Consider the following 27,724-nt stretch of genomic DNA (forward strand, 5'->3'; position numbering starts at 1 on the left):
GGGGGTTCTGAAGCACCCCCAAGTTTTGCATGGGGTCCCAGCTGCTGGCCCTGCACCTGGGGCTCCGCACCTCCCCCAGCTATGGCTTCAGCCTTAGCCCCCTCACCCATGTCCACGTCGTCATCCTCCCCCCACTCCCAGAGCCACCTTCCCCCCATCCCGGCCCCAGCTCTAGGGGCAGTGAAGGGCACGGACAGGCGTAAGGGGGAGCACAGGTGCAGCACCCCCACTCTAAAAACTGTTCCAGCACCACTGTCCCTGGTCTGCAGCCAAATTAGTAGCTTGGGCCCATCTGGCCCTTCCCAGTTCTTGCCGGACCAGTGTGGGCTGCTCACCCCATCACAACTATTAACACAGGTAACATTTAAGATCACTGTAAGCAAAGGATGGACAAAAAAATTCTCTTTACGTTGTATATTTGACAACACTCTGTGTATAATGAGTTTAACGCTTTCCCCTCAGTCAGCCATTTTCATCTGACAATTGTAGAATGCAGTTATGGGGGAATGAAAAACATTTTTAAAGTGGGAAAATATTATTGTGAATCCACCAGAATTGGCAGATATTATACCTAAAAATACTTTAAAGTTTTTTTTAATGGGCTAGATTTCAGTAGTGTCTTTAGAACTGTCCAACATTGTACCCAGTATTTTTTTTTACAAATCAGACATTAACTAAATTAAAAAGGAAAATTGGTATAGCAGGGGAGTATGTTATTGGAAGTGTGGAGTAGAGCTTTCATTGTAGCTAACTCTGAACAGTACTTGTTCTGTGGATAGAGGATTTCAGCCTCCAGGGCTGTCAATAGGCATCGTTCACCAGGATGGATTAATTTTCATCATGATTTAAATCAGCAAGTAGGAAACCTTAATTTAAATAATCATAAAATTGATTTTCAGGTGTACTTTTAGTTATTTTCCTAAAGAAAAGTTGATTCTTATTGGTTGGTAACCATGAAAAATACCGATTTGCAACTAAATATAGCCTTTACACTAAATTTGGTGCTTTTTGCTAACCAGGAGGATATACTACCTCTGAACACATTTATTTAAGCAATTATATGGCTTTACTTAAATTTTTCAGATGCCTAATTTTTATGTTAAAAAGTGATGAATGATGCAGTTCTTATTTACTAGATTAATTTTTTACTTGTGCTTTGTGTAGAGCTTTATTCATATAAACAGCATTTTAACTTTCTGTTAAATAAAACTACCTTAAATGTGATGGATATATTAAAAAAGTTTATCAAAATATGTTTTGTATTTAAAACTGATATATTTATTAAACAAAATATCTCTAGTTAGTAAATTGAACTGGTTATTTGTGGTCACTATGTCCTTCAAGATTTTGGAACTAATAGATCTCATCCTCTCACACCTAGTTTTTATTCATAGATTGGAAGAGGAAAACAAATTCTCCAGGTTTTCAACTTGCATTTAGTTTCTTAACTTTCAATGAACTAGTCATTGAACTCAACTAATTGAATAAACTGAAATGAAGAATATATTCTCTCTGCACCTGCAGAAGAAAGTACTGCCTTCAGAACTTTTTTAACACTTCAGCAAATTCTGGTTCCAGGTACTTAACCAGACTTTCACCAGTTCTGTGGTTTGACTTCCTTTAAATTAAATATCGAAAATAATATTATGCAGTACATGTTTGCTGCCTACAATTTAAATAATTGTGACAGCCTTTAATAAGTTTAGGACAACATAGACTGACAATTTTAATCTTTTTAAAATAAACCCATTTTAAATTTTTAAAATCCAATTTAAATAAAAAAAAACTATTTAATTTTTTAAATTCATTTTTATCTATCCTGTCTTTTGCTGGTACTTATTTTCACAAAAAAATTAAACAAAATGGTGACTAGTAAAAGAACATAAATAAAATGACTTGGCAGAATGTTTTTAAAAAGGAGATACTTTCACATGATGTTTCTAGCTAAAGATTTTCTAACTAGTTGGATCGGTTGGAAAGTACTAGTGAAATAAATGGCTGCTTAAACATGCTGTTTGTTTATGTTCATCTGTGTCTTACTGTATAAATTGCATAGTTTGGACTGGGCTGAAGGTCTCCATGGCAGTAGGAAAAAGTGATGTGAAGTGGAGCAGGGAGGAAACTATCCAAATCTCAGAAAAACACATTGTCAGTTGATGGACAGAAAATGTACTTGACTCACCCACCACTCAAATGGTGGTGTCATTGTTAGAATTCCCATTTTCCTGAATCCCCACTATTGCTACTGTTTCAGTCCTCCAAAATGAAGGCTTGCAAGTCTGAATTTCAGCTCAGAGGCTAGATGAGCACCAACTAATAGCCCAGTTTGGTGAGCGTGATAGAATCATAGGTGTATGTATGGTAGTGCATTGTGTGTCAGCTTTCTGTCCTCCCCACCAGCTCTGCTCTAGCGAGCTGGAAAAGTGATTAAAAGGGACGTGATTCTGCCTCTCACCTTGGAAGCTGGATTTGTATCCCTTTCAGTCAGTCAGTCAGCAATAAGCCAAAAGGAAAGGGTACAGAGATGACATACTTTCAGCATCACATTAGCTTTCTGTCAGGGTCCCAGCCCATGGGGCTGGTTAGTTTCGGAGAGTTTTTACCCAGTGTAGGAACTGGGATTTTAATACAGTTAAAGGCGTCATTCTGGACCATTTAATGGTTTAAAGTGGGGTATCAATCAATACAGTGTTTGAAAATCAAAGTTTGTCATTTTTAAGGAAGCTTTGTCACAGTTTGGGACTTTAGTGTGGCATTGGATATAAAGCAGAAATGTTTCATGTTGGCCAGTTTTACATATAAAAATGACCCTCAGTCACAGGATGATACTTGTGAAACAGGGTGGCAAATTGATTTGCTCTTTATTTCAAATATATTGAATGATTGCTTTCAAACCAGTAAGGAAGTTGCTTTAATATCACATACCATACTATATTTACATTCCCTCTGTCTGATCACTACCACAATGAATGAGTTTGCTGTTTACTCTCCAAGTCCTGCTGGAAATATACCTCCTTCCACCAGCTGATTTTTTTAGGGTTAAATTTTTCATTTATGCTCTTACCTATTCTTTGTCAATAGCTATTCATATTAGGTTTTTGCTCACTTTCCAATTGCCCAGTCCTGTTTTCTTTATATTGTAGTTGAAGATAAATTTTAAAAAACTTCAGAAACTCAGCCAATTTCAAGACATTAATTTCTGCTTATTTCTTGTTCATTAATAGATTTGCTTACTCTCTATACTAGCTTTTCCATAATACATGTGTTAAAAGCCCGTCTGTAACTCCTTTGGATACCATTGGCTCCTTCTCCTCTGTAGTTGTCCTTATCTTTCCCTACCAACTGTAACTGTCTGTGTATCCTTGTTAGATTTCTTCCCCCTTTTTAATTTCCAGACAAGCTTTTGCTAACCTCAGATCTTTGAGCAGTCCTTCATGAAGCTGTGTAAGCAGCTTTTTGTTCATTACATTCTTCTTTTACAGGGAAATTTTAATGTTTCACCTTTAATTAGATTGTCTCTTTAGGATCCCCTGACCCCTGCTTCTGTATTTAAACATATAGCTGATCTGATTCCAATAGTCTAGTTCTGATTAGCTTGTTTTTTTCGACAAAATTGAGAGTCTATCTAAACGTTGGATATCCAAAATAAGGGTGAGATGAGAACCTTCATTATATATCTCTCTGGGACTGCACCGAGGGGGGATGGGAAGGGGTGATATGTCCAGTTCACAGCATTGTGCTCCCCTAGCCAGAATGTGCAGAATGCTCTTCCTGAGTCAGGGATCCACAGCTGGGGAGTGTGGTGGGCTGGGAGAGGAGTACACAACCCCTCTCCCCATGGAAAAGCTAGTGAAAATGAAATACAGGTTGTGGCTGCATTAAGTATTCTGTGGTTCCCATCCATGCTGAGAATCCCCTCCCTCCAGAGATGGATCAGCAGGAAGCTGTGCTGTCAGGGAGCAAGAGGAGGGCTGATGAGGTCCTTGGGCTCCTCTGGTTTACTTAGGAATCTATGGGTTCTGGAGAGAAAGGGGAGACAACAACCCACAAGGAACGATCTCCATAAAACTCCATACGGGGGACCTTTTTCCCTCCCATGTGTATTTGAGGGAGGTGTTGATCCAGGCCTGGGTGGGGGAGGGGATAATCAGAATGTCTGTTTTATTTGAGGATTATTGTATTTGATATGAAGCACTTGGATTCTCTTTTCCTGAACTAAAAGAAGCACAGACATTGTTCCAGTGACTGACAGATCTGTGTGTTAGGAACTAATTTACCTTTCTCTATTATCAAGAAGAATCCAGTTTCTTTCCCAGAGATTCTTAAGATAGCTAAAGTGCCAAAGACTGAGTTCATTGGTATTCTGTTGAAATCTTAATTTAATCTAATATATACTGTTTTATTCTAACAGCAAAATTGTTCCAAAGGTGCTAACCGTAAGGCTGAATGTTATTACGTATGTAGATATTTAGCTTTATATAACAATCTCTGTGACTGAAAGCAAAAAAATGGGAAGGGTATGCTTAATAATTTCTGCATTTAGATTTCCTATTTTTGTTGCTTTGCCAGTAAAAGAGCTAGGCTTCCTTTTTGCATAATATATTGCAGCTCTGATTTTAAATGTTTACTAAACTTGTGTCCGAATTTTTGATGGCAACACACATACATAAATGAAAAAATGTTTCTGAAAAATATGGTTGTATTTTAAACAATGCCGTCTTTATTTTTTCAGTTATGTTTCCAAAGAACTCCGGACAGATAAATAGTGACCGGCATGCTCTTTGACATAGATAACCTGAGTACAAAGTGTCCACCAGGATGGCCTTTACAATGTGCCGGCCTGATCTGTTATGTGTGGAGTTTCTTTGAAGGAAGGTGCTTGGCTCTTTGTAGGATTGGAACCTACAGTTATATGTTGTTAAATGCACTGCCACAGACAATGTGTAATTTTCACATACCCTTTGGCACATCACTTTAGAATATAATGGCCATATCTGTAACTTTGCTACTGTCCATACTGCATGCTGATTTGTTCATTGGAGCATTTAGTCATTCACGTGATCAGTTTTCTAATCAGTATCTCCAAAAATCATGCCCCTGTATTTTCTTATTGTTTTATATAAAAGCTTTTATTGAAACTACATAAAGCAGTTTAATTTCATGTTATTGTAACTTTAGCTCCTTGAATTCACTGCCCATTTATAGCTGTCCTCTACATCAAATATGTACTTAACGGCCTCTGTTTTTTATTAGTAATTCTGGTAGGTGGTGATTATATGACATGTTTTGCATTATTTTGTACTAGATTTGAATATCATAGGAAATTAATGTCTTCAAATCTTGTGGGTTTGGTTTTTTTAAAAACACCATATCTTAGGCTGATTTGTATGTGTAAAACCCTTAACCTTGATATGCCCTGAGGACAGCCACCCCGGATGCTGCCGGGGTGGCCACGGGGACCCCCCAAGCAACAGCCAGTGCAGTTGGCCCCAGGGACCACCTGAGCAGTGGTCTGGGGGCAGCCAGAACAGCAGCCAGTGGGGCTGGCCCCAGAGGCCCCCCAGAGCAGCAGCACCCCAGAGGCCCCCAGAATAACAGCCCCGCAGGGCCTCCTAGCTAAGATTTAGTCAGAGGTATTTATAGTAAAGGTCATGAACAGGTCATGGGCTGTGAATTTTTGTTTATTGCCAGTGACCTGTCCATGACTTCTACTAAAAATTCCCATGACTAAATTGTAGCCTTACTTAAAAAACCTAGTTAGCATCACTGATATCCCTATCTTCCTTCTACATTTTACGCTTTTCATGCTATTCTGACACACTGTCAGCACTCCATTTTGTGGGAAGCTGCATAACAATCTTGTGTTATATATATATATATAACCTTTGTAAATGTAACTTTAAAGGGATGAGCTGCAGGAAAACCTTCTGGTCATTTAGATAATGCAAACTGAACAGAGGCAAAAAATCAGCCCAATTATGCAAAGTACACAGGAGGTAGCTTGGTCTACTCACTTTAGCATAAGCCTAGGAGCCATTAACTCCTCAATTCCAGTCCTGGCTGTGGTAATGACTCATTGTGTGTCCTCAGGCAAATCACTTCACTTCTCTCTGTTTCTCCATATATAAAAAGGAGAAGAAAATAATATTTATTTACCTACCTAACAAGTGTAATGTGAGGATTATTTAATATTTGCAAAGCACTTGGAAGGTATACAGCAGTATGTAAGTGCTAAGTATATTACTATCAGTACACAGCTTTTGGAATATTTTTTGACATTCCCGTCATAAGGTAGACTCTGGGGAGGCCTAACTTAAACAGCAGGAACCCTAAACTGTTTCACACCTTCCTTTCACATCAGCTATGCTTATAATTTTTCACTGTTTTTTCTTGGATTGTATAAAATTTTTTATGACTAATGCTAGGAAATGCATATTCTTAATTTAGTGTCTATCCATAAGTAGGAATGTTGTTTGAAGGCAGGCACGCTTTTCAAAAACAGGGACCTTAGAGTTAGGCTTCTAAATTCATAGCTGTAATCTGTATTTTCCTGCTGAGGGTCATGCTTTTCTACTGGTGCCACTGCTCACTCTAAGGCAGGGGCGGGCTAACTTTTTGGTCCGAGGGCCACATCAGGATTGCACAACTGTACGGAGGGCCAGGTAGGGAAGGCTGTGCTTCCCCAAACAGCCTGGCCCCTGGCCCCTATGCACCCCCTCCCACTTCCCGCCCCCGACTGCCCCTCTGAGAACCCCCAACCCATCCAACCCCCCCTGCTCCTTGTCCCCTGACCGTCCCCTTCTGGGACCCCTGCCCCTAACCACCCCCCAGGACCCCACGCCCTATCCAACTCCCCCTGCTCCCTGTCCCCTGACTGCCCCCCAGGACCCTCTGCCCCTAAGCAACCCCCCAGGACCTCATCCCCTATCCAACCTCCCCCGTCCCCTGACTACCCTGACCCCTATCCACACCCCCACCGACCCCCCCAGACTCCCACACCTATCCAACCCACCCTGCTCCCCATCCCCTGACTGCCCCCTACCAGAACCTCCACCCCATCCAACCGCTCCCTGTCCCCTGACTGCCCCCCAGGACCTCCTGCCCCTTATCCAACCCCCTCCCCACCCCTTTACCATGCCGCTCAGAGCGGCAAGAGCTTGCAGCCCCACCAGCTGGCCGGAGCCAGCCATGCCACCATGCTGCCCAGCAGGAGTGGCGGGCCCGAGCTCTGGCAGCGTGGTGAGGTGAGGCTGCGGGGGAAGGGAAACAGCAAAGGAGGGGCCGGGGGCTATAGCCTTCCCGGACGGAAACAAGGGCTGGGCAGGATGGTCCAGCGGGCCGTAGTTTGCCCACCTCTGCTGTAAGGCTAATTACTTAGATGTTTAAACATGGATTCAGAATTCTAACTTTTTACGGGTCCTGTTTTTTAGAATCTTGGCCTGACATCTTCTGTATTCCTTTATCTTTGCTCTTCACCAATAACATCAGTAGATTCAGTTTTTCATCTTCAGTATGTAAAGCATTTTTTGTCATTAGTTCTGTGGTTTGGGTAATTGAAATATGTTTTGCATTTTGACTAGGGCTGCGATTAAAAAAATTATTCGCACTGTTAAACAAAAACAGAATGCCATTTATTTAAATATTTTTGGATGTTTTCTACATTTTCAAATATATTGATTTCAATTACAATACAGAATACAAAGTGTACAGTGCTCACTTTATATTTATTTTTTATTACAAATATTTGCACTGTAAAAAATCAAGTGTTTTTCAGTTCACCTAATACAAGTACTGTAGTGCAATCTCTTTGTCATGAAGGTGCAACTTACAAATGTAGAGGTTTTTTGTTACATAATTGCACTCAAAAACAAAACAATATAAAACTTCAGAGCCTGCAGGTCCACTCAGTCCTACTTCTCGTTCAACCAGTCACTTAGACAAACAATTTTGTTTACATTTACAGGAGATAATGCTACCCTCTTCTTATTTACAGTGTCACCAGAAAGTGAGAAAAGGCATTTGCATGGCACTTTTGTAGCCGACATTGCAAGATATTTACGTGCCAGATGCACTAAAGATGTATATGTCCCTTCATGCTTTAACCACCATTCCAGGGGACGTCAGCGTCCATACTGGTAACCGTTTCAACTTGATAACAATCCAAAGCAGTGTGGACCGACACATGTTCATTTCCATTATCTAAGTCTGATGCCACCAGCAGAAGGTTGATTTTCTTTTTTTGGTGGTTTTGCTTCTTTAGTTTCCGCATTGGAGTGTTGCTCTTTTAAGACTTCTGACTGCATGCTCCACACCTCATCCCTCTCAGATTTTGGACGGCCCTTCATATTCTGAAACCTTGGGTTGAATGCTGTAGCTATCTTTAGAAATCTCATATCGGTACCTTCTTTGCGTTTTGTCAAATCTGCAGTGAAAGTGTTCTTAAAATGAACAACATGTGCTGGGTCATCATCCGAGACTGCTATAACATGAAATATATGGCAGAAACAGAACAGGGGACATACAATTCTCCCCCAAGGAATTTAGTCACAAATTTAATTAATGCAGGGGTGAGGGCTGTGGGTTGTGGCTGAAGATGAGGGGTTTGGAGTGTGGGAGGGGCTCAAGGTGAGAGTAGGGGTGAGGGCTCTGTCTGGGGCTGGGAATGGGAGGTTTGGGGTGTGGGAGGGGCTCAGGGCAAGAGTAGGAGTGTGGGGGGGTTAGGGCTCTCTCTGGGACTGGGGATGAGGTGTTTGGGGTGCTGGAGGGACTCAGGGCTCGGGCAGAGGGTCAGGTTGCGGGGGGATGAGGGCTTTGGCTGGAACTGGGGATAAGGTGTTTGGGGTGCTGGAGGGGCTCAGGGCTGGGGCAGAGGGTTGATGGTGCGATGAGGGGTGAAAGCTCTAACTGAGGGTGTGGGCTCTGAGGTGGGGCAGGGCTGGGGATGAGTTTGGGGTGCAGACAGGCTGCTCCGGGACAGGGGCCAGTGAGGAGGACTCCCCACAGCCCTTTCCCTGCCGGCAGCAGCAAGCTCTGGGGGAGGAGCCCCCCTTTCCTGCCCCCCCAGCAGCACACTCACCCCCACCACTGTCACTGCATGTGCTCCTAGGGCCTCTCTCAGGTCCAGGAATCTCCCTCGCCTCCCCCGTGGTGGGTGCCGGGAGGGGTGCTCCGTCCACCTCCTCCCCTGCTGTTGCCCCTGACTGTAGCCTCACTGGGGGTGAGGGATGGGGCTGCCTCCTTGCCCAGCATGGGGTAGGAACGGTGACTGAGGGCGAGGGGGCCCCCTGTGCTGGTGGAAGGTCTCATTGGAAAATGAAAGGGTCTGAGGGGGAAGGGCAGGCTCAGAGTCAGTCTGCCCTGGCAGTTGATGTGGGGGACAGTAGGACCCTGCGGCAGCAGTTGCTGCAGGGAGGCAGCATGGAGCTGCAGGGGAAAGACAGGAATTCTCTGCTCCTGGGGCCAGGAAGGCGGGGAGAGGGGGAGCAAGTCGGGGCCAGGGGACACTCGGGGGAGGCATGGGGGGGTGGCAGGCGGGGCCGGGGGGGGGGAGATTACCTGGGTTATACATATCTCCGCGGCAGTGGCTTTTTTTTCCTCCTCCGCTTTCTGCGCCCCTCGGCTTTGTGAACCCGAGGCACTTCCCTTGTTACGGCACTGGCCTGCTCAGCCCCTTCTCCCCACAGACCTCCTGTGCACTCCAGGCAGGAGTGCATTTGGACCATGTAGCCAGCATGCTCAGGTGGGCAGTTGCCAGGGGAGCTTTCCCGCCAAGCGGGCTGGAAATGAACATTCAAAGATTTGCACTCCTTTAACAAGGGAAGGGCTTGTTCTTATATACCAGGCTGCTGGGAGGCAGAGTTGAAAACGGTGACCAGAGCGGTCACAGTGGGGCATTATGGGACACCTCCTGGAGGCCATGTAAGTTGACGTAAGCAACACAGTGTCTACGCTGCCATTGCATCGACCTAAGTATGTCAACTTAAGTACTATGCCATTCACGGGGGTGGAGTTATGAAGTCGACATAGCAAGCAAGTTACATTGGCAAGAGGAACATTGTAGTGTAGACACATTATTAGGTCAATGTAAACTGCCTTACATCGACCAAACTTTGTAGTGTAGACCAGGCCTGAGACTATAAACAAGGCAGCATGCTTGCATGTAAAAATACAGTTAAATAGACCGAAGCAGAGTTAAAGTAATACTACCAGTCTTGGAGAAGAATAACAGTACAGAGGGGTGAACATTTGAGAGGTATAAACCACATAAGAGAATTCATCCTATGCAGAGGCAACACTGTCTATAGTATGTTTTATTCCTGTGTGTGTTTGAAGGGTTGTCTTGAATGTCCTTTTCTAATTCATGCTTTGATCCACTTAGGAGATTGATGTGGCTTCTATTTTGGAAAAAAAGAGGGGGGGGAAACAGATCACATTGTCTGTGCTGCTTCCTCATGGGAGAAAATTGAGAGGAGATTAAAAGGATGTGTATTAGGTAGTTTATCCCCCAAACTTAGGTTTTGTCCCCACATGAGCAGCTCTGAGGTTCTAGTGAATTCTACCCACATAGCTGCAGTGCTAGTATCCAGAGGGAAGTGGAATATCTCCCTACAGTGAACCCACCTGTAGCTTTTGCAGCTATAATGGGTATTGCTGTGATTATAGATATGGCACTCGCCGTACCGTTTCCAGATATGGTTATAAAATTAAGTCATCTGTAAAATAACTTGCCTTTTCATTTAATCAGTAAGGGGCTTTGTTTGAGTACACTCATTATAGTCAGATTAATTCGTAATGCCAGTATGTTCTATTGAAGCTAGTCTAGTAGTGTTCACATCAGCTGTAAATGTAAATTATGATACAATGTCACAAAATTGCAAAGTATAAAAAAAAGCCCAAAATAGCTTCAGTTTTGGTAAAAGCCATCCATCAGCTGTGTTTTTAAAAAAAAAATCACTTTCCATATTTTTTCTAACAACAACTGCAACCAAGAATTAAACAAAAGGCAAGGACATTCTTGTTAGAATGGGTCAGTCATTTTCAAGGGTTTTATAAACACACAGAGATGCACTATCAACCACTTATGTTCATTATTGCATACTGGCAATATAAAGTTCAGTAAGTAACTACACCAAAGTTGTTCTTTTAAAAATATGTTGCCATGCAGGAGGTTGTTTTTCCTAGCAACAAGTGTTTTGCAGCAGGAGAAACAAGTTGGTATGTTTGGGGGTGGGGAAGAAATAACATGCTAGGATCAGGAGCTTACACAGAATACACAGCTAAATTTCTCAATATGCTAGTGATTGAATAATGAAGGCAAGAGAGGCAGGAATGGACATGCAGTGCAAACAATTGTTTAAGATAGATGATGAACAAATAAAATGTTGACTGCAGGCATTGTTTTGTTCATAGTCTGCTTCCGTAGGTAAGTGATCACATACACTATTACAATATAAGGTGCCAGAAGGACTCCTGTTCTTTTTGTGGATACAGACTAACATGTCTGCTACTCTGAAACCATACACTATTACAATATAATGGACCATATTTTCTTCATAATAGTCTCAGGATAATAAAGCTGCTAAAAAAGTTAAGGAGGAATTTCTATGTGTGAATAGTGAAGAACATGTTTTATTTCAAGATTATTTTTATTAGCAAAAGCGAGAGAAATTAATAGACAAAAGCTCTACAGTTGGGAACACGTGATTTATATTCCAGTGCATCCCTTTTCTCTTTGCCAAAACAGATACTGTGTTTTGAAACACTTTAATCATATACTGAAGTCTGACGTCACCCTTTTATTTAGTATGCACCTATAATTCAAAATCACTGAAGGACGCTTTCTGGAGAAACACTATATTTTTACATTTAAATACTAATGACCGACCAAGTTGCCTTTAAATTTAAAAAAAATTAAGATCACAATATTTCAAATCCACTCTAAATAAGCACACAGAAATGTAACAGATTTGATAAGTATGAGTCCTTTATTTGATAATAGTATGAATCTAAAAATCAAAAAAGAGTCCTACTAAAAGTGGAAACTAGATCAGATTTCAAAGAATGAATATAAACAATTAACACAAGTATGTAGGGGCAAAATTAGAAAGGCCAAGGCATAAAACAAGATCAAACTAGCTAGAGACATAAAGGTAACAAGAAAACATTCTACAAGTACATTAGAAGCTAGAGGAAGACCGAGGACAGAGTAGGCCCATTACTCAATAAGGAGGGAAAAATAATAACAGAAAATGTGGAAATGATAGAGGTGCTTAATGACTTCTTTGTTTTGGTTTTCACCGAGAAGGTTGGTGGTGATGGGACGTCTAACATAATGAATACCAGTGAAAATGAGGTAAGATCAGAAGAGGCTAAAATAGGGGAAAAGGACAAGTTAAAAATTACTTAGAAAATTAGGTGTCTTCAAGTCACCGGGGCCTGATGAAATACATTTTAGAATACTCAAAGAGCTGACTGAGGAGATATCTGAGCCATTAGCAATTATCTTTGAAAAGTCATGGAAGACTGGAGAGATTCCAAAAACTGGAAAAGGGCAGATATAGTTCCAATCTATAAAAAGGGAAATAAGGACAACCTGGGGAATTACAGACCAGTTAGCTTAACTTCTGTACCCGGAAAGATAATGGAGCAAATAATTAAGCAATCAGTTTGCAAATATCTAGAAGATAATAAGGTGATAAGTGACAGTCAGCATGGATTTGTCGAAAACAAATTGTGTCAGAGCAACCTGATAGCTTTATTTGACAAGGTAACAAGCCTTGTGGATGGGGGGAAGCAGTAGACGTGGTATATCTTGACTTTAGTAAGCTTTTGATACTGTCTCACATGATCTTCTCGTAAACAAACTGGGGAAATGCAACCTATATGGAGCTACTATAAGGTGGGTGCAAAACTGCTTGGAAAACCATGTATAATAATGCCTGCATCTGTAATTTTCACTCCATGCATCTGAAGAAGGGTTTTTTTTAACCAACAAAAGCTTATGTCCAAATAAATCTGTTAGTCTTTAAGGTGCCACTGGGCTCCTTGTCGTTCCCAGAGAGTAGTTATCAGTATTTCAGTCATGCTGGAAGGACATAACAAGTGGGGTCCCTCAGGGATCAGTTCTGGGTCCGGTTCTGTTCAATATCTTCATCAATGATTTAGATAATGGCACAGAGTGTACACTTATAAAGTTTGCGGATGATACCAAGCTGGGAGGGGTTGCAATTTCTTTGGAGGATAGGATTAAAATTCAAAATGATCTGGACAAACTGGAAAAATGGTCTGAAGTAAACTGGATGAAATTCAGTAAGAACAAATGCAAAGTACTCCACTTAGGAAGGAACAGTCAGTTGCACACATACAAAATGGGAAATGGCTGCCTAGGAAGGAGTACTGTGGAAAGGGATCTGGGGGTCATAGTGGACCACAAGCTAAATATGTGTAACACTGTTGCAAAAAAAGCTATCATTCTGGAATGTATTAGCAGGAGTATTATAAGCAAGACATGAGAAGTAATTCTTCCGCTCTACTCCGCACTGTCTAGGCCTCAACTGGAGTATTGTGTCCAGTTCTGGGTGCCACATTTCAGGAAGGATGTGGACAAATTGGAGAAAGTACAGAGAAGAGCAGCAAAAAATGATGAAAGGTCTAGAAAACATGACCTATGAGGGAAGATTGAAAAAATTGGGTTTGTTTAGTTTGGAAAAGAGAAGACTGAGGGGGGACATGATAACAGTTTTCAGGTATGTAAAAGGTTGTTACAAGGAGGAGGGCAAAAAATTGTTTTTCTTAACCTCTGAGGATAGGACGAGAAGCAATGGGCTTAAATTGCGGCAAGGGCAATTTAGGTTGGACATTAGGAAAAACTTCCTGTCAGAATGGTTAAGCACTGGAATAAATTGCCTAGGGAGGTTGTGGAATCTCCATTATTGGAGATTTTTAAGAGCAAGTTAGATCAGGGGTTCTCGAACTGGGGGTCGGGACCCCTCAGGGGGTCACGAGGTTATTACATGGGAGGTCGCAAGCTGTCAGCCTCCACCCCAAACCCTGCTTTGCCTCCAGCATTTATAATGGTGTTAAATATATTAAAAAGTGTTTTTTAATTTATTAAGGGGGTCACACTCAGAGGCTTGCTATGTGAAAGGGGTCACCAGTACAAAAGTTTGAGAACCACTGGGTTAGATAAACACCTGTCAGGGATGTCCTGCCCCCTCCCCCGCAGGGGACTGGACTAGATGACCTCTCAAAGGCCCTTCCAGTGCTATGATTCTGTACATTTAAATATATTTGAATACAACATAATTACATTACTGAGCAAATATACCTTAAATGAGTGGCTCTCAAACTTATTTAATTGGGCCCCCTTCTTTGTGTCTGAAGTCATTTATGCCGCTCACCCCGTACACACAAATAAATATATCGCTACCCAGCTCTAAAGGCAGTGCCAAGTCAGCAGCAGCACAAAATTAAGGGTGGCGAAGTGAAAAGTGATACATCACTTCCAATATATCACTTTTCACAGCAGACTTAGTGCCCCATTGCCACCCTTATTTCTGCACTGCTGCTGCCACCCCACAGTTGACACCCAGAGCCCTGCTGCCACCAGGTGAGGGATTGGGCGAGGGAAGGAAGGAGAACCTGAGCCCGGCCTGCTTCTTGGTTAGGGAATGGGGAGGGGGAGAGCCAGAGCCCGGCCTGCCACCTGTGAGGGATTGGGGGGTGGAAGTAGAGCCCAAGCCCGGATGGCCAGGCTCCACCTGTCAGCCCCAGGATGGCGGGGCTCCAGCTGTCCCTATTATCCCTGCCTCCTGGATATGTACGGCCGCCAGCCACCCCGGGCTGACAGCCAGAGCTCTTTTAAAAGAAAAAAAGGCAGACCTCGCATCTCCCTTGGGAGACCCAACCCATAATTTGAGAACCGCTGGTTTGCATGATCCAAAAGGAACCAGACCAATTTAATAAATTTAACTTAATTTTTCAAGACAAAAATTTACTAATTTGGATTGTATTATAGATGGGTGAGTAAAAGATATGGACATTTTGAAAGCTACCATGTTGTATGGAAAATAACACTACAGAATAATCCAAGTCCAGTTTCTTGTTTGATTACAGGTTATTTTTACTGAATCCTTGATTTCCAAACTGATGTGCATCTGAGTTTTTAATCTCATTTGCACAACACATCTGATTATAATAATTACAAACAGATTAAGTGTTCCGTGTGCACTTGTTTCCAAAGGAAAGAGCTACTAAATTATTTTCTGTAGAATTTCATATTTCCTTTAAAGAAACAGGCCAACATATTTCATTACAAATACATCTTCTAAAAGGGAAATACAAAGTACGTGAATGAGAGGGAATACATGGAAATACTTCACTAATTTTATTTTAAACTTCAGTTCTCATGCTTGTAGTAAAACACATGGAACAAAAGCAAAATCCTTACAATAACTATCATGTGATTTAAAAACATGCATGTTTCTGTCCCAACACATGAGAAAATCTCAGATTCTGGGAGGGGGATGTTTCATGTTACATTTTTCATACGTCATAGAAAATCTTATGCTTCTAGATATGTGCAATCAGCATTTCTGTTTTATGATTATAATACAGTACTGAAAATTTTGTTGTAAACCTTCAAGTTTGATAGGTTTGTTTGAAAATAACAGCCACATAAATAAGATATGCAAATTAGATTGAAAAAGCAGTACACTTTTAGTGGTAAAAACTTTTTTGATGATACAATTGCTGTGCATATGGATTTGCTGTGCAGGTTTTGCATATTAAGTGATGTTCTATAACTATATAGTCAGATCATTCTTAGTTTTCATGTTTTTGAGTGAAGTATTTGTAGTGTGTTACTGCACACAAGTATAGATACTTAAGTCTTTTTTAGATGGTAATTTGCAAGGAAAACAACCAAAAGAACGTTAGAGAATTGGTGAACCTAGTGGTGGTTTGGGTTTCATGAAACTTCTGTTAGTTTTAATACTACTACTTTGAATTTCTTTATGCCTTTCCATCTGGTGGTGTTAATGCCCTTTACTGGTGGCAATTTATTTAATCTCACAACATGCCTGTGAATTAGGCAGGTATTCTACTTGTTTTCCTGATGTGAAAACTTTGTGTGACTTGCCAGTGGTCACAGTGAGTCCGTGTCAGCACTGGGAATGGGACACAGGTCTCCTGACTCCCACTCCATTCCTCGAACCTTAAGAGCACACACATTCCACTTCTGAGTTTCATAAAACAATTTTTTCAATATGCTGTTGTTTTTCAAAGAAAATTTATTTTTTGAGTGAGATACTTCTGAATAAATGGAACCTGTGCTATAGAAACACAGATGTCCATTAGAGTAATTCTTGTCATGCTTCTAGGACTATCAAAGAAATAAAAATATAACAATCCAGTGCTCGTGACATACCAAATGGAATTTGAAGCTCAATAGTTCTGAGTTCTTTTCCAGATATTAAGCCCACATTTTTGCAAGTTTGGCAGAATGAGTTTCCCAGCCTTTCCCTGCCATTTACTGTTTGTTTGTTTGTTTGTTTGTTTGTTTGTTTGTTTGTTTGTTTGTTTGTTTGTTTGTTTGTTTGTTTGTTTGTTTGCTAATTATTTCCATTCCTCCAAGTGGGCAAGGTCCTTTCACAGCACACTTCAGAGGCAGTTCATAGTTTTGGCCAGTATCACCTTCTTTCTTACCACACCATCTTATTCTGCAGCAGGAAAAAACGGTTACTTACGATCTCATAACTGTTGTTCGAGATATGTTGTTCATGTCCATTCCAATTAGGTGTGCACGCACCATATGCATGGCAGCTGGAAGGTTTTTCCCCTAGCAGTATCCATCGGGTCACTCCAGGCGCCCCCTAGGGTTGCGCCTTCATGGCGCTGGATATAGGCCTTTGCCAACCTGCCACCCCCTCAGTTCCTTCTTGCCAGCTGCTCCGACAGATGGGTAGGAGGGTGGGTATTGGAATGGACATGAACAACACATCTCGAAGAACAGTTATGAGACGGTAAGTAACCATTTTTCTTCTTCAAGTGCTTGTTCATGTTGATTCCAATTAGGTGATTACCAAGCCCAAGTTTTGGAGGCAGTGTTGGAGCTCAAAGGCTTGCTAATTGTAGCACCGCTCTGATTAAGGCTGCATCATCTGTGGCCTGTTGTGTAATGCGAGGTAAAAGTATATATTCATGACCATGTTGCAGCTCTGCAGATCTCCTGCGTCGGAACATGGGCCAGGAATGCCACTGATGATGCCTACGCCCTTGTGGGGTGCACTCGATATAGAAGGCAAGTGTCTGCCTAATGCCCAATGAATGCAGTTTCTGCTCCCTGCTGCTTGCGTGTGGCTTGGGATAGAAAACCAGAAGGAAGATATCCTGGTTCACGTGGAACTGGGAGATAACCTTAGAGAGAAAAGCAGGATGCAGCCTGAGCTGGACGTTATCCTTAAAGAACATCATGTAAGGAGGCTTAGATGTTAGGGCCTTGAGCTCAGATACCCTCCTGGCCAATATTATCGCTACCAGGAATGCCACTTTGTATGAGAGGTACAGCAACAAAGCTTTAGCCAATAGTTTGAAGGGTGTCCCCATTAGTCTGGAAAAGGACCAAGCTAAGGTCCCAGGCTGGGACCGGCTGTCGTACCTGAGGGTATAGCATGTCGAGACCATTTAGGAAACCACTAACCACAGGCAAAGACTAACTTGGCAAAGACCAGCCGGCCCTCTGTACCTGGATAGAAGGCCGAGATAGCAGCCAGATGGACTTTTATTGACAACAGGGAAAGCCCTTGCTGATGGAGAAGATAGTCCAATATTACAGGTATCAACAAATATGTTGGAGACGGGAGGAATTGGGAGGACAAAATTGTGAATCTTTTCCATTTGGCCAGGTAGGTAGCCCTAGTGGAGGGTTTCCTACTGCACAGGAGGACTTAGAATCATAGAATATCAGGGTTGGAAGGGACCTCAGGAGGTCATCTAGTCCAACCCCCTGCTCAAAGCAGGACCAAGCCTGAGACAGATTTTTACCCCAGTTCCCTAAATGGTCCCCTCAAGGATTTAGCTCACAACCCTGGGTTTGCCAGGCCAATGCTCAAACCACTGAGCTATCCCTCCACTGACCGGACTTCCCTGACCAGACTCGAACAGGCGAGCTCCGTCGGGGTTAGCCATGGAGCTTCCATGCCATGAGGTGAAGCAACTCAAGATTAGGGTGCTGGAGACGGCCGTGGTCCTGAGTTATCAGGTCTGGAAGGAGCAGTGAGGCGATTGGGTTGTTCAGCGACATTTCCAGGAGGGATGTGTACCCATGCTGGCAGAGCCAGGCTAGAGCTATCAATATCGCTGAGGCCTCCTCCCTTCAAACCTTGAGGAGCGAGCACCTTGAGAATGAGAGGTATGGGATGGAACGCGTACAGAAGGGGTCTCTTCCAGGGAAGGAGGAACGATGCGCAATGGAACCCAGGCTATGATTCAGGAAGCAGCAGAAATGCAGGCATCCCTGTTGCGCCACATGGTGAACAAGTCTATCTGGGGAAATCCCCACTTTTGGAAGATGGTATTCACGACATCCGGGCATAGGGACCATTTGTGGCTCTGAAAGGACCTGCTGAGATAGTCCACCAACTCGTTCTGTATTCCGGGAAGGGACGATGCCTCCAGGTGTATTGAGTGAGTTATGCAGAAGTCCCACAGACTGAGGGATTCCTGGCACAAGGGAGAGGAGCATACATACCCTTCTGTTTATATAAAACATCGCTGTTGTATTGGCTGTCATAACTTATACACATTTGCCCTCCAGGGAACTTGGAATGCCTGGCATACAAGAAGGATCACTCAGCTCTCTGACATTGATGTGGAGTGAGTGCTCTGCTTGGGACCAGAGGCCTTGAGTTCTGAGGTCTCCGAGGTGTGCTCCCTATCCTAACGCTGATGCGTCCATCACCAGCAAGAGGGAAGGCTGTGGTCTGGGAAAGGGGACACGTGCACAGACCTCCTGAGGGTTGAGCCACCCTAAGGGGGACTCAAGGACCAGACGAGGAAAAGTGACAACCTCGTCTAGACAGTCTCGAACCAGCTGATACACTGAAGTTAACACACCTGAAGAGGCCGGAGCCTCAATCTGGCGTGCTGCACCACCGAGGTACAAGCAGCCATGTGTCCCACAAGTTTTAGGCAATTTTTTGCTGTGGTAATAGGGAATTGCATAAGGCTTCATATTAAGTGACAGAGGAACCAGAAACGCGACTCCGGGAGGTACGCCCTCGCCTGCATAGAGTTCAGCATCGCCCAATATAAATTCTGTTCTCTGAATGGGGGCTAGGATTGACTTCTGTACATTCAGTAGAAGGCCCAGGGTCATCAAAAGTAGCTCTTACGAAGCTCACTTGTGCCTTGGAGCAGCCCTTGATTAGCCAGTCATTGACGTATGGAAACACCTGCACCCGGCTCTTGTGCAGGAAAGGAGATATGACTGCCATGAACTTGGTAAATACTCAAGGAGCCACTGACAGGCCAAATGGAAGGACTGTGAACTGATAATGATTGCAGTTCACCACAAACCTGAGGTACCTTCTGTAGGATGGCTTGAATGAAATGTGAAAGTAAGCGTCCTTCAAATTGAGGGCGGCATATTAGTCTCGTGGAGCCCAGGAAGAGATAATAGAGGTCAAAGAGACCATGCAGAACTTCAGTTTCTTCATGAACTTGTTGAGCTCTTGCAGGTCTAGAATGGGCCTGAGGCCACCTTTGGCTTTTGGTATTAGGAAATACCAGGAATAGAACCCCTAGCCCTTCAGTTCCTGAGGAACCTCTTCCACTGTCCCGAGCTTTAGGCACGAGTGCACCTCCTATGTGAGGAGTTGCTCATGAGAGGGGTCCCTGAAGAGGCATGGGGAAGGGTGTGGGGGAAGAGAAATGAAGGAGGAGTGTTCCCTTTCTACCATGCAGAGTACCCAGCAATCCAATGTAGTGTTTTGAAGATGGTAAAAATGAGGTGGGGGCTGCAGCTTAAAATGTTTGTTGATTAGCTGGAGTGTGGAAGCCAAGGGACTTGAGGGTAGCCCTCGAGAACTTAAGGCTATAAGGCTATGAATTGGTCTTTTCTGAAAAGAGGGACAGACCCTCAAAGGGGAGATCTTGGATTGTCTGCTGGACCTCATATGGGAGCTCTGAAACTTGTAGCTAGGAGTTACTCCTCATGGCTATCCCCGAGGCCATGGTGCAGATGGCCGCATCTGCTACATCAAGGGCTGCCTGCAGCGATGCTTGGGCAATGAGCTTGCCCTCCTCTACCAAGGAGGAAAACTCTGCCCAGGAGTCCTCTGGCAACAACTCCGTGAACTTGGCCATCGCTCCGCAGAAGTTGTAATTATACTTGCTGGGGATGGCCTGGTGGTTGGCTATACGGAGTTGGAGTACATTTTCCTCACAAAGAGGTCCAGCTGTTTTGCCTCCCGATTTTTTGGTAGCCTTGGCACTTCTCCTTATTCACTGCAGCTACCATCATGGAGTCCGGCAGGGAATGGTTATACAGATGTTCATGCCCCTTCGAGGGAACAAAGTACTTTCATTCATTCCTCTTTGCCATTGGTAGCAAAGAGGCTAGGGTCTGAGTTTCGGTGGTATCACAAATAGTTTTGATGAGTGGCAGAGCAGTATAGGAGGATGGGTGACTCATGGGAGGGACACAAGGGGGAGCACCAGCTAAAGTGGGGCACATGACCTCTCCACGTTACTCCACCCAGCCCAGGCCCCATGCTCTCCCCGTCCCCTTCCCATCCCATATTACCCGGGGGGGGGGAGCACTCTGTCCTCCCACTGCACTGGACTCGGATTTCAGGTGTAAGGAGGGCATTCCCACACCGACAGCTCCTCCAGCGTGGCTGTACTGTCCCCAGCCCTTCCCTGCAGCTGCATCTCCTGGGGTGTGTACAGCCCCATCGGAGGACAGTGCTGGGAGTGGTACTGGTACAGCTGTGCCGGAGGAGCTGCCAGCATGGGATGTTGTTCCTGCCACCGCCTTGTCAGGCAAGGACGAGGACAATGCCCTAGCTAGGAGCAGGTCCTGTTCCCTGCCTTCGGCACCAAGGGGATCTCATTAAACTCGGAGATCCGTCACCAGTGCCAGCACAGTTGGTGCTGAGAGTGTCGATGCTGGCACAGTTGGTGTCTATGCAGGAAACGCTTGGTCCTGCTGATATGTCGCTGGTACATATGAAGCTGCGACCACCAATGCCGGCCTTGAATAGGACCTTTGACTCTGTCTCTGGCCCCGGTGGAAAGCCAAGGGTGTCCAGAATGGCCCCTGGGTAGGAGTTTGCCAGTGACCTGGCTACGGTCCCGGGTAGGGTTGCCATCTGTGCCTATTGGACCTAGATTTCCTGCTTCTCCTGGAGCGGAATGACTCTGACTCCGAGGACTCTGGGGGGAGGGATAGCTCAGTGGTTTGAGCATTGGCCTGCTAAACCCAGGGTTGTGAGTTCAATCCATGAGGGGGCCATTTAGGATCTGGGGCAAAAATCTGGGGATTGGTCCTGCTTTGAGCAGGGGGTTGGACTAGATGACCTCGTGAGGTCCCTTCCAACCCTGATATTCTATGACTCTGTATAGGAGGACCACGGAGGAGCGGTGGAGATTGGTGCTGGGAACTCGGGGACCAGTGTGGCTCCCCTGTGTTGGCGCTGGTGTATGGTGCTGAGGGGATGGCGACTGGCATGGCATCATTGCTGGCTTGCCTTTGGATGGCACGGAGGGTCTCGCAGGGGCCTCTGAGACCAATGCAGGAGACCTATCCGCCTTGGTGGGGAGGATGGTGCTGTAAGGATGATGGGGTCTCCTGCTCCCTCCAAACACCTCCGTTGTGGATGGCAACTGCAGGTCGTTGCTCTCCCAGATCAGGGAGTGTTGTGGGCTCGGACTCGACTGGTCCCATGTGGGGGCAGGAATTGACAAGGCCTTAGTCGGTGGGGCCAAACTGCCATTGTCCGACGTGCATCCCAAGGCTGTGGGCTCCTTCTGTGGCAGTCTGGGCGCAGGGGAGCAGCCCCTTTCGGGTCTCCTTTTCTTCTGGGGCACCAGAGAATGGGAACAGTGCCGCCCACTGGGATGCATGGAGCTCCTGTGCGAGGAGCCATGATGGTGCCAAGAGTCTCTGGTGGAGTCTTTCCTTGGCGCCGACTTGTGTCACTGGTACTGGCGCACTGCGCACCAAAGATGAGGTGCTCAATGCCAGCTCTGCTGATCCAGGGTCCAAATGTGGACAAGGATCTTGAGACACAGGTCCCTCTCCTTTTGTGTGGTCCAACAGAATCCCCTGCAGATGTTGCAGCATTCTTTTTGGTGGCTTTCCCCCAAACACTTCAGACAAGAAGTGTGTGGGTCGGTCTTGGCATAAGCTTGGCACATGCCGTGCAGGGTTTAAAGCCAAGCATGCTCCATTACTGGGAAGAAAGGGAGTGGGGGAAACCCCCAAATGAAACACATAGAAGACTATGCTAACTACTATATGATCTAAATATATACATGAGTTGAAAGTTCAAACTGCTCAGAGAGACGCTCGCCGAAGCAAGAGACATGAGCATTCCAGCTAACCATCACAGGCGGTAGAAGGAACTGAGGGGATGGTGGGTCGGCAGGGCCCTATATCCAGCACCATGAAGGCATGTTCCAGAGATCACCTGGACCAACCCGACGGATACTGCTAGGGGAAAAACCTTCCGGCTGCTGTGCACGCAGGGTGCACACATAATTGGAATTGACATGAACAAGCATTCGAAGAAGAACTGGCATTCACAGCTTCTGTCCTGACTGCTGGGCTCTTGAATTCATATTTTCTGGTGCTTGTGAAGAGTTTTTCCTCCATTAGTTTCTTCTTCTCCTCCTAGTTTCAGTTTATTTTTTCATCTGTTCTTTGTCTCTGTTCTTCTCCATTCCTCTCCCAGAGTTTTACAGGCCACAAGGAAAGCCAAGATGCTCCATTTAGCACCAAGTAGACGCAGAGGAAACTAAAATGGCTCTCCCCTTGAGAATGGCTCCTGTTCCAGATAGGACAAGACAACTCAGTCAGTGGTCAAATCTCCAGCTCTCCTAAGCAGAGACCATTCAGAGAAATACAAGTCTCAGTGCACCAAGGTTCCATCACTGAAGAGGAGAGTATTTCTCTGAAGTGTTGCCAATTGTAGTGATTTCATTCCTTATCTTGCAGTGTTTAATGTTTTTCTTAAAACCCCAGCTCTGGAGACAAGTGACTGTGATAATTTCAGCTTTCATTGTTTAAAAATAAGCTTCTAGCCCTTGGGGTTGCAGAGAAAAGCTTGAAGACATGAACACTAAGAGCTCAAAATCCAGAAAACAAACAAAAAAACCCAAAAGCTATTTTCTTTTTACTTTCTTGACTTATTAGTCAATATCATGCGGTTTTGTTTTTTGGGTTTTTTTGTAACAACTGGATTTGACATTACGTCTAAGTCCATCTCAGGAAATGAGGATGAGTGGGTACAGTATTTGTCAAGGGGGCAAGTCACAGCACCCTTCAGTCCAGCAGAAGCTTCAAAGCCAAGATGATTCTCCCTGAATTGTTTACATGGTGTAGGGCCATAGTAAGGAAGAAAACAGATATATTTCCCCCTACCAAGTCCAAGAAGCAAGCCTCCCCAGAAGCAAGCATAGTGCAAATCTTTCAATCAGTTCTTTCTCTGTAGATCTGGAAAGAACAGGACTGTCACTGGAAAATATTAATAGGTGTGCTAGACCCCTTCCGAAACCAAGAAAAGAGATTACCCTTGCCCCAAGGATCTTCCAACCTAGTATTAGTCATGATACAGCAATGAGTAGCAAGTGAGAGGGAAAATGTGGGATAACAAATAAGATAGTGATTATTCAACGCGGTCTAGCACATGGCATGATTAAGGATGTTTTGTTATTACATTCAGTCTAAATAGATGTCTTAATTATCAGCATTTGAGTAGGCCTGGAGACAATAGTGGATCATAGGGAGGGGCTTGAATTATTATTATATATTTGTCCTGCAGTAGTACCTAGAGCCCAAATAAAGGATTGGGGCCCTATTGTGCTAAGCATTGTACAGACATATAATGAAATACCATCCGTGCGCTGATGGATTTGAGAGAAAACTCAAAAACAGTGTTTTGTGCATATGGGGCAGTGTAGAATAAATCATGAAGATGATTATGAAGGAAGCAGACAAACAAAATATTGTGTCCTGGTTTCATTGGCAGAGCAGTGGGCAGAAATGATCTGATAAGTGAGGTTGTACTCCTTGATATAATCAGAATATAGGGAGACCTGTGTCTGTTTAGTATTCAGATTAGTATTCCATGATTTAGGCAAGGCCCATGTTCAAATAGGGTACAGTTCTGAGCTTTCCCAGGCTTGGGATGTAGTGATCTGGGGATTCAGTGCTTTAAAAGAACTGAGTCCAGTTAACATTGAGAATGGTCAAAATATTCCAAAACCCAGCACAAGCAAACTCTGGAGATTGTAAAGTCCTCAGACTATGTTGTGCTGTAATTTGCACATAGCTAAATTAAGAGACCAGTAGGCAGGTGGTACAGCACAGGAATCCAGCATGTAGTCCTGGGAACCTCAGAGGCAAGAAGGAAATCCTGAAACACTGGAGATTGACTGATCACCCAATTTTAATACCATTTTATTAAAATGGTATTAAAAAACAAATCCAAGTGAAGTATAATTGGTTTGAGGTACCCCTGCAAAAATTGGATATTGTCAGTAAACTCTGGCATCTGGTCTCCCTTTTAGATGGGTCTATGATGAGTCAGAAGACTGACAATGGGATATGAGGCCTTTTATCTGTGGATCACGGGTTTCAGTTCAGCCTAAGTCTATCATGACCAAATGTTATAGCAATCTTTTCTGATGCCCTATATGAAATGAGTCTGTAATCTCAGTCTACTGGGTTCCAGTGAACAGGATTCATCATCATAAAAATAATCACCAGAACCTTTGTTGGCAGTCACAGCAGAGAGGCCAGTGAGTGAATGGACTCTGTAAGGTGGTGCCCTCCAGGGCTAATGTGCCTTGGTGGGCCTGGTGTGAAGATTTACCCTTGTTACTACCCATGTCACGGCTGTTCTTTGGATAAACAATTAACTTCTTTCTCCAGTGTTCTCAATGCAGTATCCTTCACCAGCATCAAATACCCTAACATCTCAAGTAAAACATGGCTACCAAACAATTGCTGTCAGTACTTAACTGCAGTAGCAGATAATCAGAAAAAAATGTGCTCTTTCCATAGAAAGTAATTGCAGATTTGATGTAATTTGTTTTAGTCTGTACCCCTGTCAATCAGGCTAATACCTCTACAAGACCATGTTGCTTCCTTTGGTCTTGAAAAGTAGAGTTTGTTTTTTTAACAAGTTGGCAAATGGGATCTGGCATGTTGAAAATACATATATATACACACATATATATCATTTTTCATTTACAAAATACTAGCATTTTTAACTAGGATAGAATATGCACAGCTTCCAGAAGGAAGATTTCTGTAAATGAATTGGGAAGAGGAGCTTACATCTGTAAATCAAGTACCTTTTATTCATTCACTTTGGTGGCAGTAAATTATAACTTGAGAATGCTACACTAAACTAGCTTAGTGCAGAGAACATCCATAGATTCCTTCCTGCCTCACTTTTTCTGAATTAATTTGATGGTCTAATTTTCAAATATCGCTCAAACCACTGATCACCATCCCTGGGAGTGCTTACTCACTTGACAACTCAAAAAATGAAACTGCAGTACATCTGTGACAGCAGATCCATTAGACTGTTAGAAATTAGCTCTCATTGCATTTCTGCATTAAACCCATTGCTGAAATTACTTTATTTGCTTTCTTCTTCATGAATTTGTTCTCAACAGTCAAGCATTCAAAAGTTAAATTATATAGTGTAGTTAATAGTCTGCTTACAATAGAGTTTAATGTAGTTGGCAGGGGACAGAGTGAGTAATTCAAACTCCAGGAATTTACAATGGATAGTTAAACAATTGCACAGAATCTCTACACTCTTCAGTTACTTTTATACCCACTTGGTACTCATGAAGGTGTGGGGACTAATTGTTTACAGCCAGCTTATACAGCTCTTCCAGTTCTCTTCAATGTGAATTTAAGAACACCCTATTTCATTCCTGCACCTCTACTCAGCAATACTACTCTACTCTTCACCATGCTACTGAGATTTTATAAAATAGACCAATATCACTCCACCACACTCATTTTCACTTACAATCAAAAGTAGAATTTGAACCCAGGTTTATAAAGTAGAGATGGTGAAATGCATTAATTCACTTGAATCATCTAGCCATTTTCACTTCTTTCAATGCTTCTAGGTATAATTTGGGTCTGGTAAAAGTCCTATTAAAAGTCTTGTTCATGTTACTACTGCTAGTGTTCAGTACTTAATATTGGTGTTCTCAGCCACTTCTGCATTTTCTTTATTTTATTGCAGGCTCTGATACTTCACCAATTAGGACGCTATAGTTTGGCTGAGAAGATTCTCAGAGATGCTGTCCAGGTGAATTCTACAGCCCATGAGGTTTGGAATGGTCTTGGGGAGGTTCTACAAGCTCAGGGCAATGACGATGCAGCAACAGAGTGCTTCTTGACGGCATTAGAGCTTGAAGCCAGCAGCCCAATCGTCCCTTTTACCATCATTCCACGAATTCTCTGAGATAATATCTTGATTACTGAGTTCATCATGTTTCAAGTTTTGGATTTGAGGGTGAGGAAACACAACATACAGGTCTCTTTGATAACGCAGCGTGGTTTCAGAGGTAACAGAAAACCCCACAAAATTTGTTAACTATTGTGGGAAACCTGACAAAGCATTGAAGTGATACAATATTTTAATATTAGTGAGGAAAAAATGACTAACCAAAAACAAATCTCTCATAGATCACCTACATTTTTTCCCCATGGTGGTTATGAAACCTGATTATATTGTTCTAATAGATAATGTGCCATATTTCATTAGATGACATCTGAGTGTTATGTAAAAATTATAATGGAATCCACCATCAAGTGTAGAATAATATATTTGAATTAAAATTCAGTGGCAGAGCAGACTATTTTTATCAAGCCTGTCGTGAAAACTGTTCTCTCTCCTCCTCCGTCTCAACCCCTCTTGGCCTAAAGTCAAACTGTGAATTTTCTGTTTTCCATCTCTATAGTAGTCCAGGCCAGAAAATCAGTTGAAGAGTTCTTGGTTTTGGTTGTTAAAAACTGTGATGTGTGGCTAATTGTTATCTTTACTTAGAACAAAGGCTGAGTATAAGAATATTTATATTTTACCAATGTATGCCTGCTACAAAAAAAGAAAATATTCGTTATTTAAGTGTAACTTTTTTATGTGAATTCAGAGTTTATTTATCGATGGAAATATGTAAAAAGAAGCTTCAAATGGAATATTTACTGACATTCCTTATACATTACTCACAGTTGGAAGATTATGTTAATAATAAAAAGATTTTTAAATGGCCCCCATGGCTGTCCTCTGTCTGAAAGCGCAATGAAAGGAAGTGGAACTGGTAACTTGTGAGTGCAGCTCATTAATGTTGGGCCTGTGGGAGGCCATCTGGCCTTGAGAAGATCACATTTAGCACTGCTTATGTCCAATGAGGTCAAGAGAAAAAGAGGCACATCGGATATCTTTGCCTAGTCTTCTAGTCTTGTAAAATA

At 43.3% G+C, this 27,724-nt stretch overlaps 1 protein-coding gene across 5 annotated transcripts in view; it reads left to right on the top strand.

The window, feature by feature from the left end:
* TTC7B (tetratricopeptide repeat domain 7B) overlaps positions 1-27,534 on the top strand; it is a 310,511-nt gene extending 282,977 nt beyond the window's left edge. For 3 of the 5 annotated variants that reach the window (XM_039537945.1, XM_039537947.1, XM_039537946.1), the window contains one exon: positions 26,496-27,532. In XM_039537945.1, coding sequence (XP_039393879.1) covers positions 26,496-26,717 — 222 coding nt within the window. In that variant the 3' untranslated portion in view covers positions 26,718-27,532. Of the gene's footprint in view, positions 1-26,495 lie in introns of all 5 variants that reach the window. The other 2 variants (XM_039537949.1, XM_039537950.1) reach the window with 2 other exon arrangements.
* The last annotated feature ends 190 nt before the right edge of the window (positions 27,535-27,724 follow it).

This window comes from Mauremys reevesii, linkage group 4 (genome assembly GCF_016161935.1).
Source record: "Mauremys reevesii isolate NIE-2019 linkage group 4, ASM1616193v1, whole genome shotgun sequence".
Lineage (NCBI taxonomy): Eukaryota > Metazoa > Chordata > Testudines > Geoemydidae > Mauremys > Mauremys reevesii.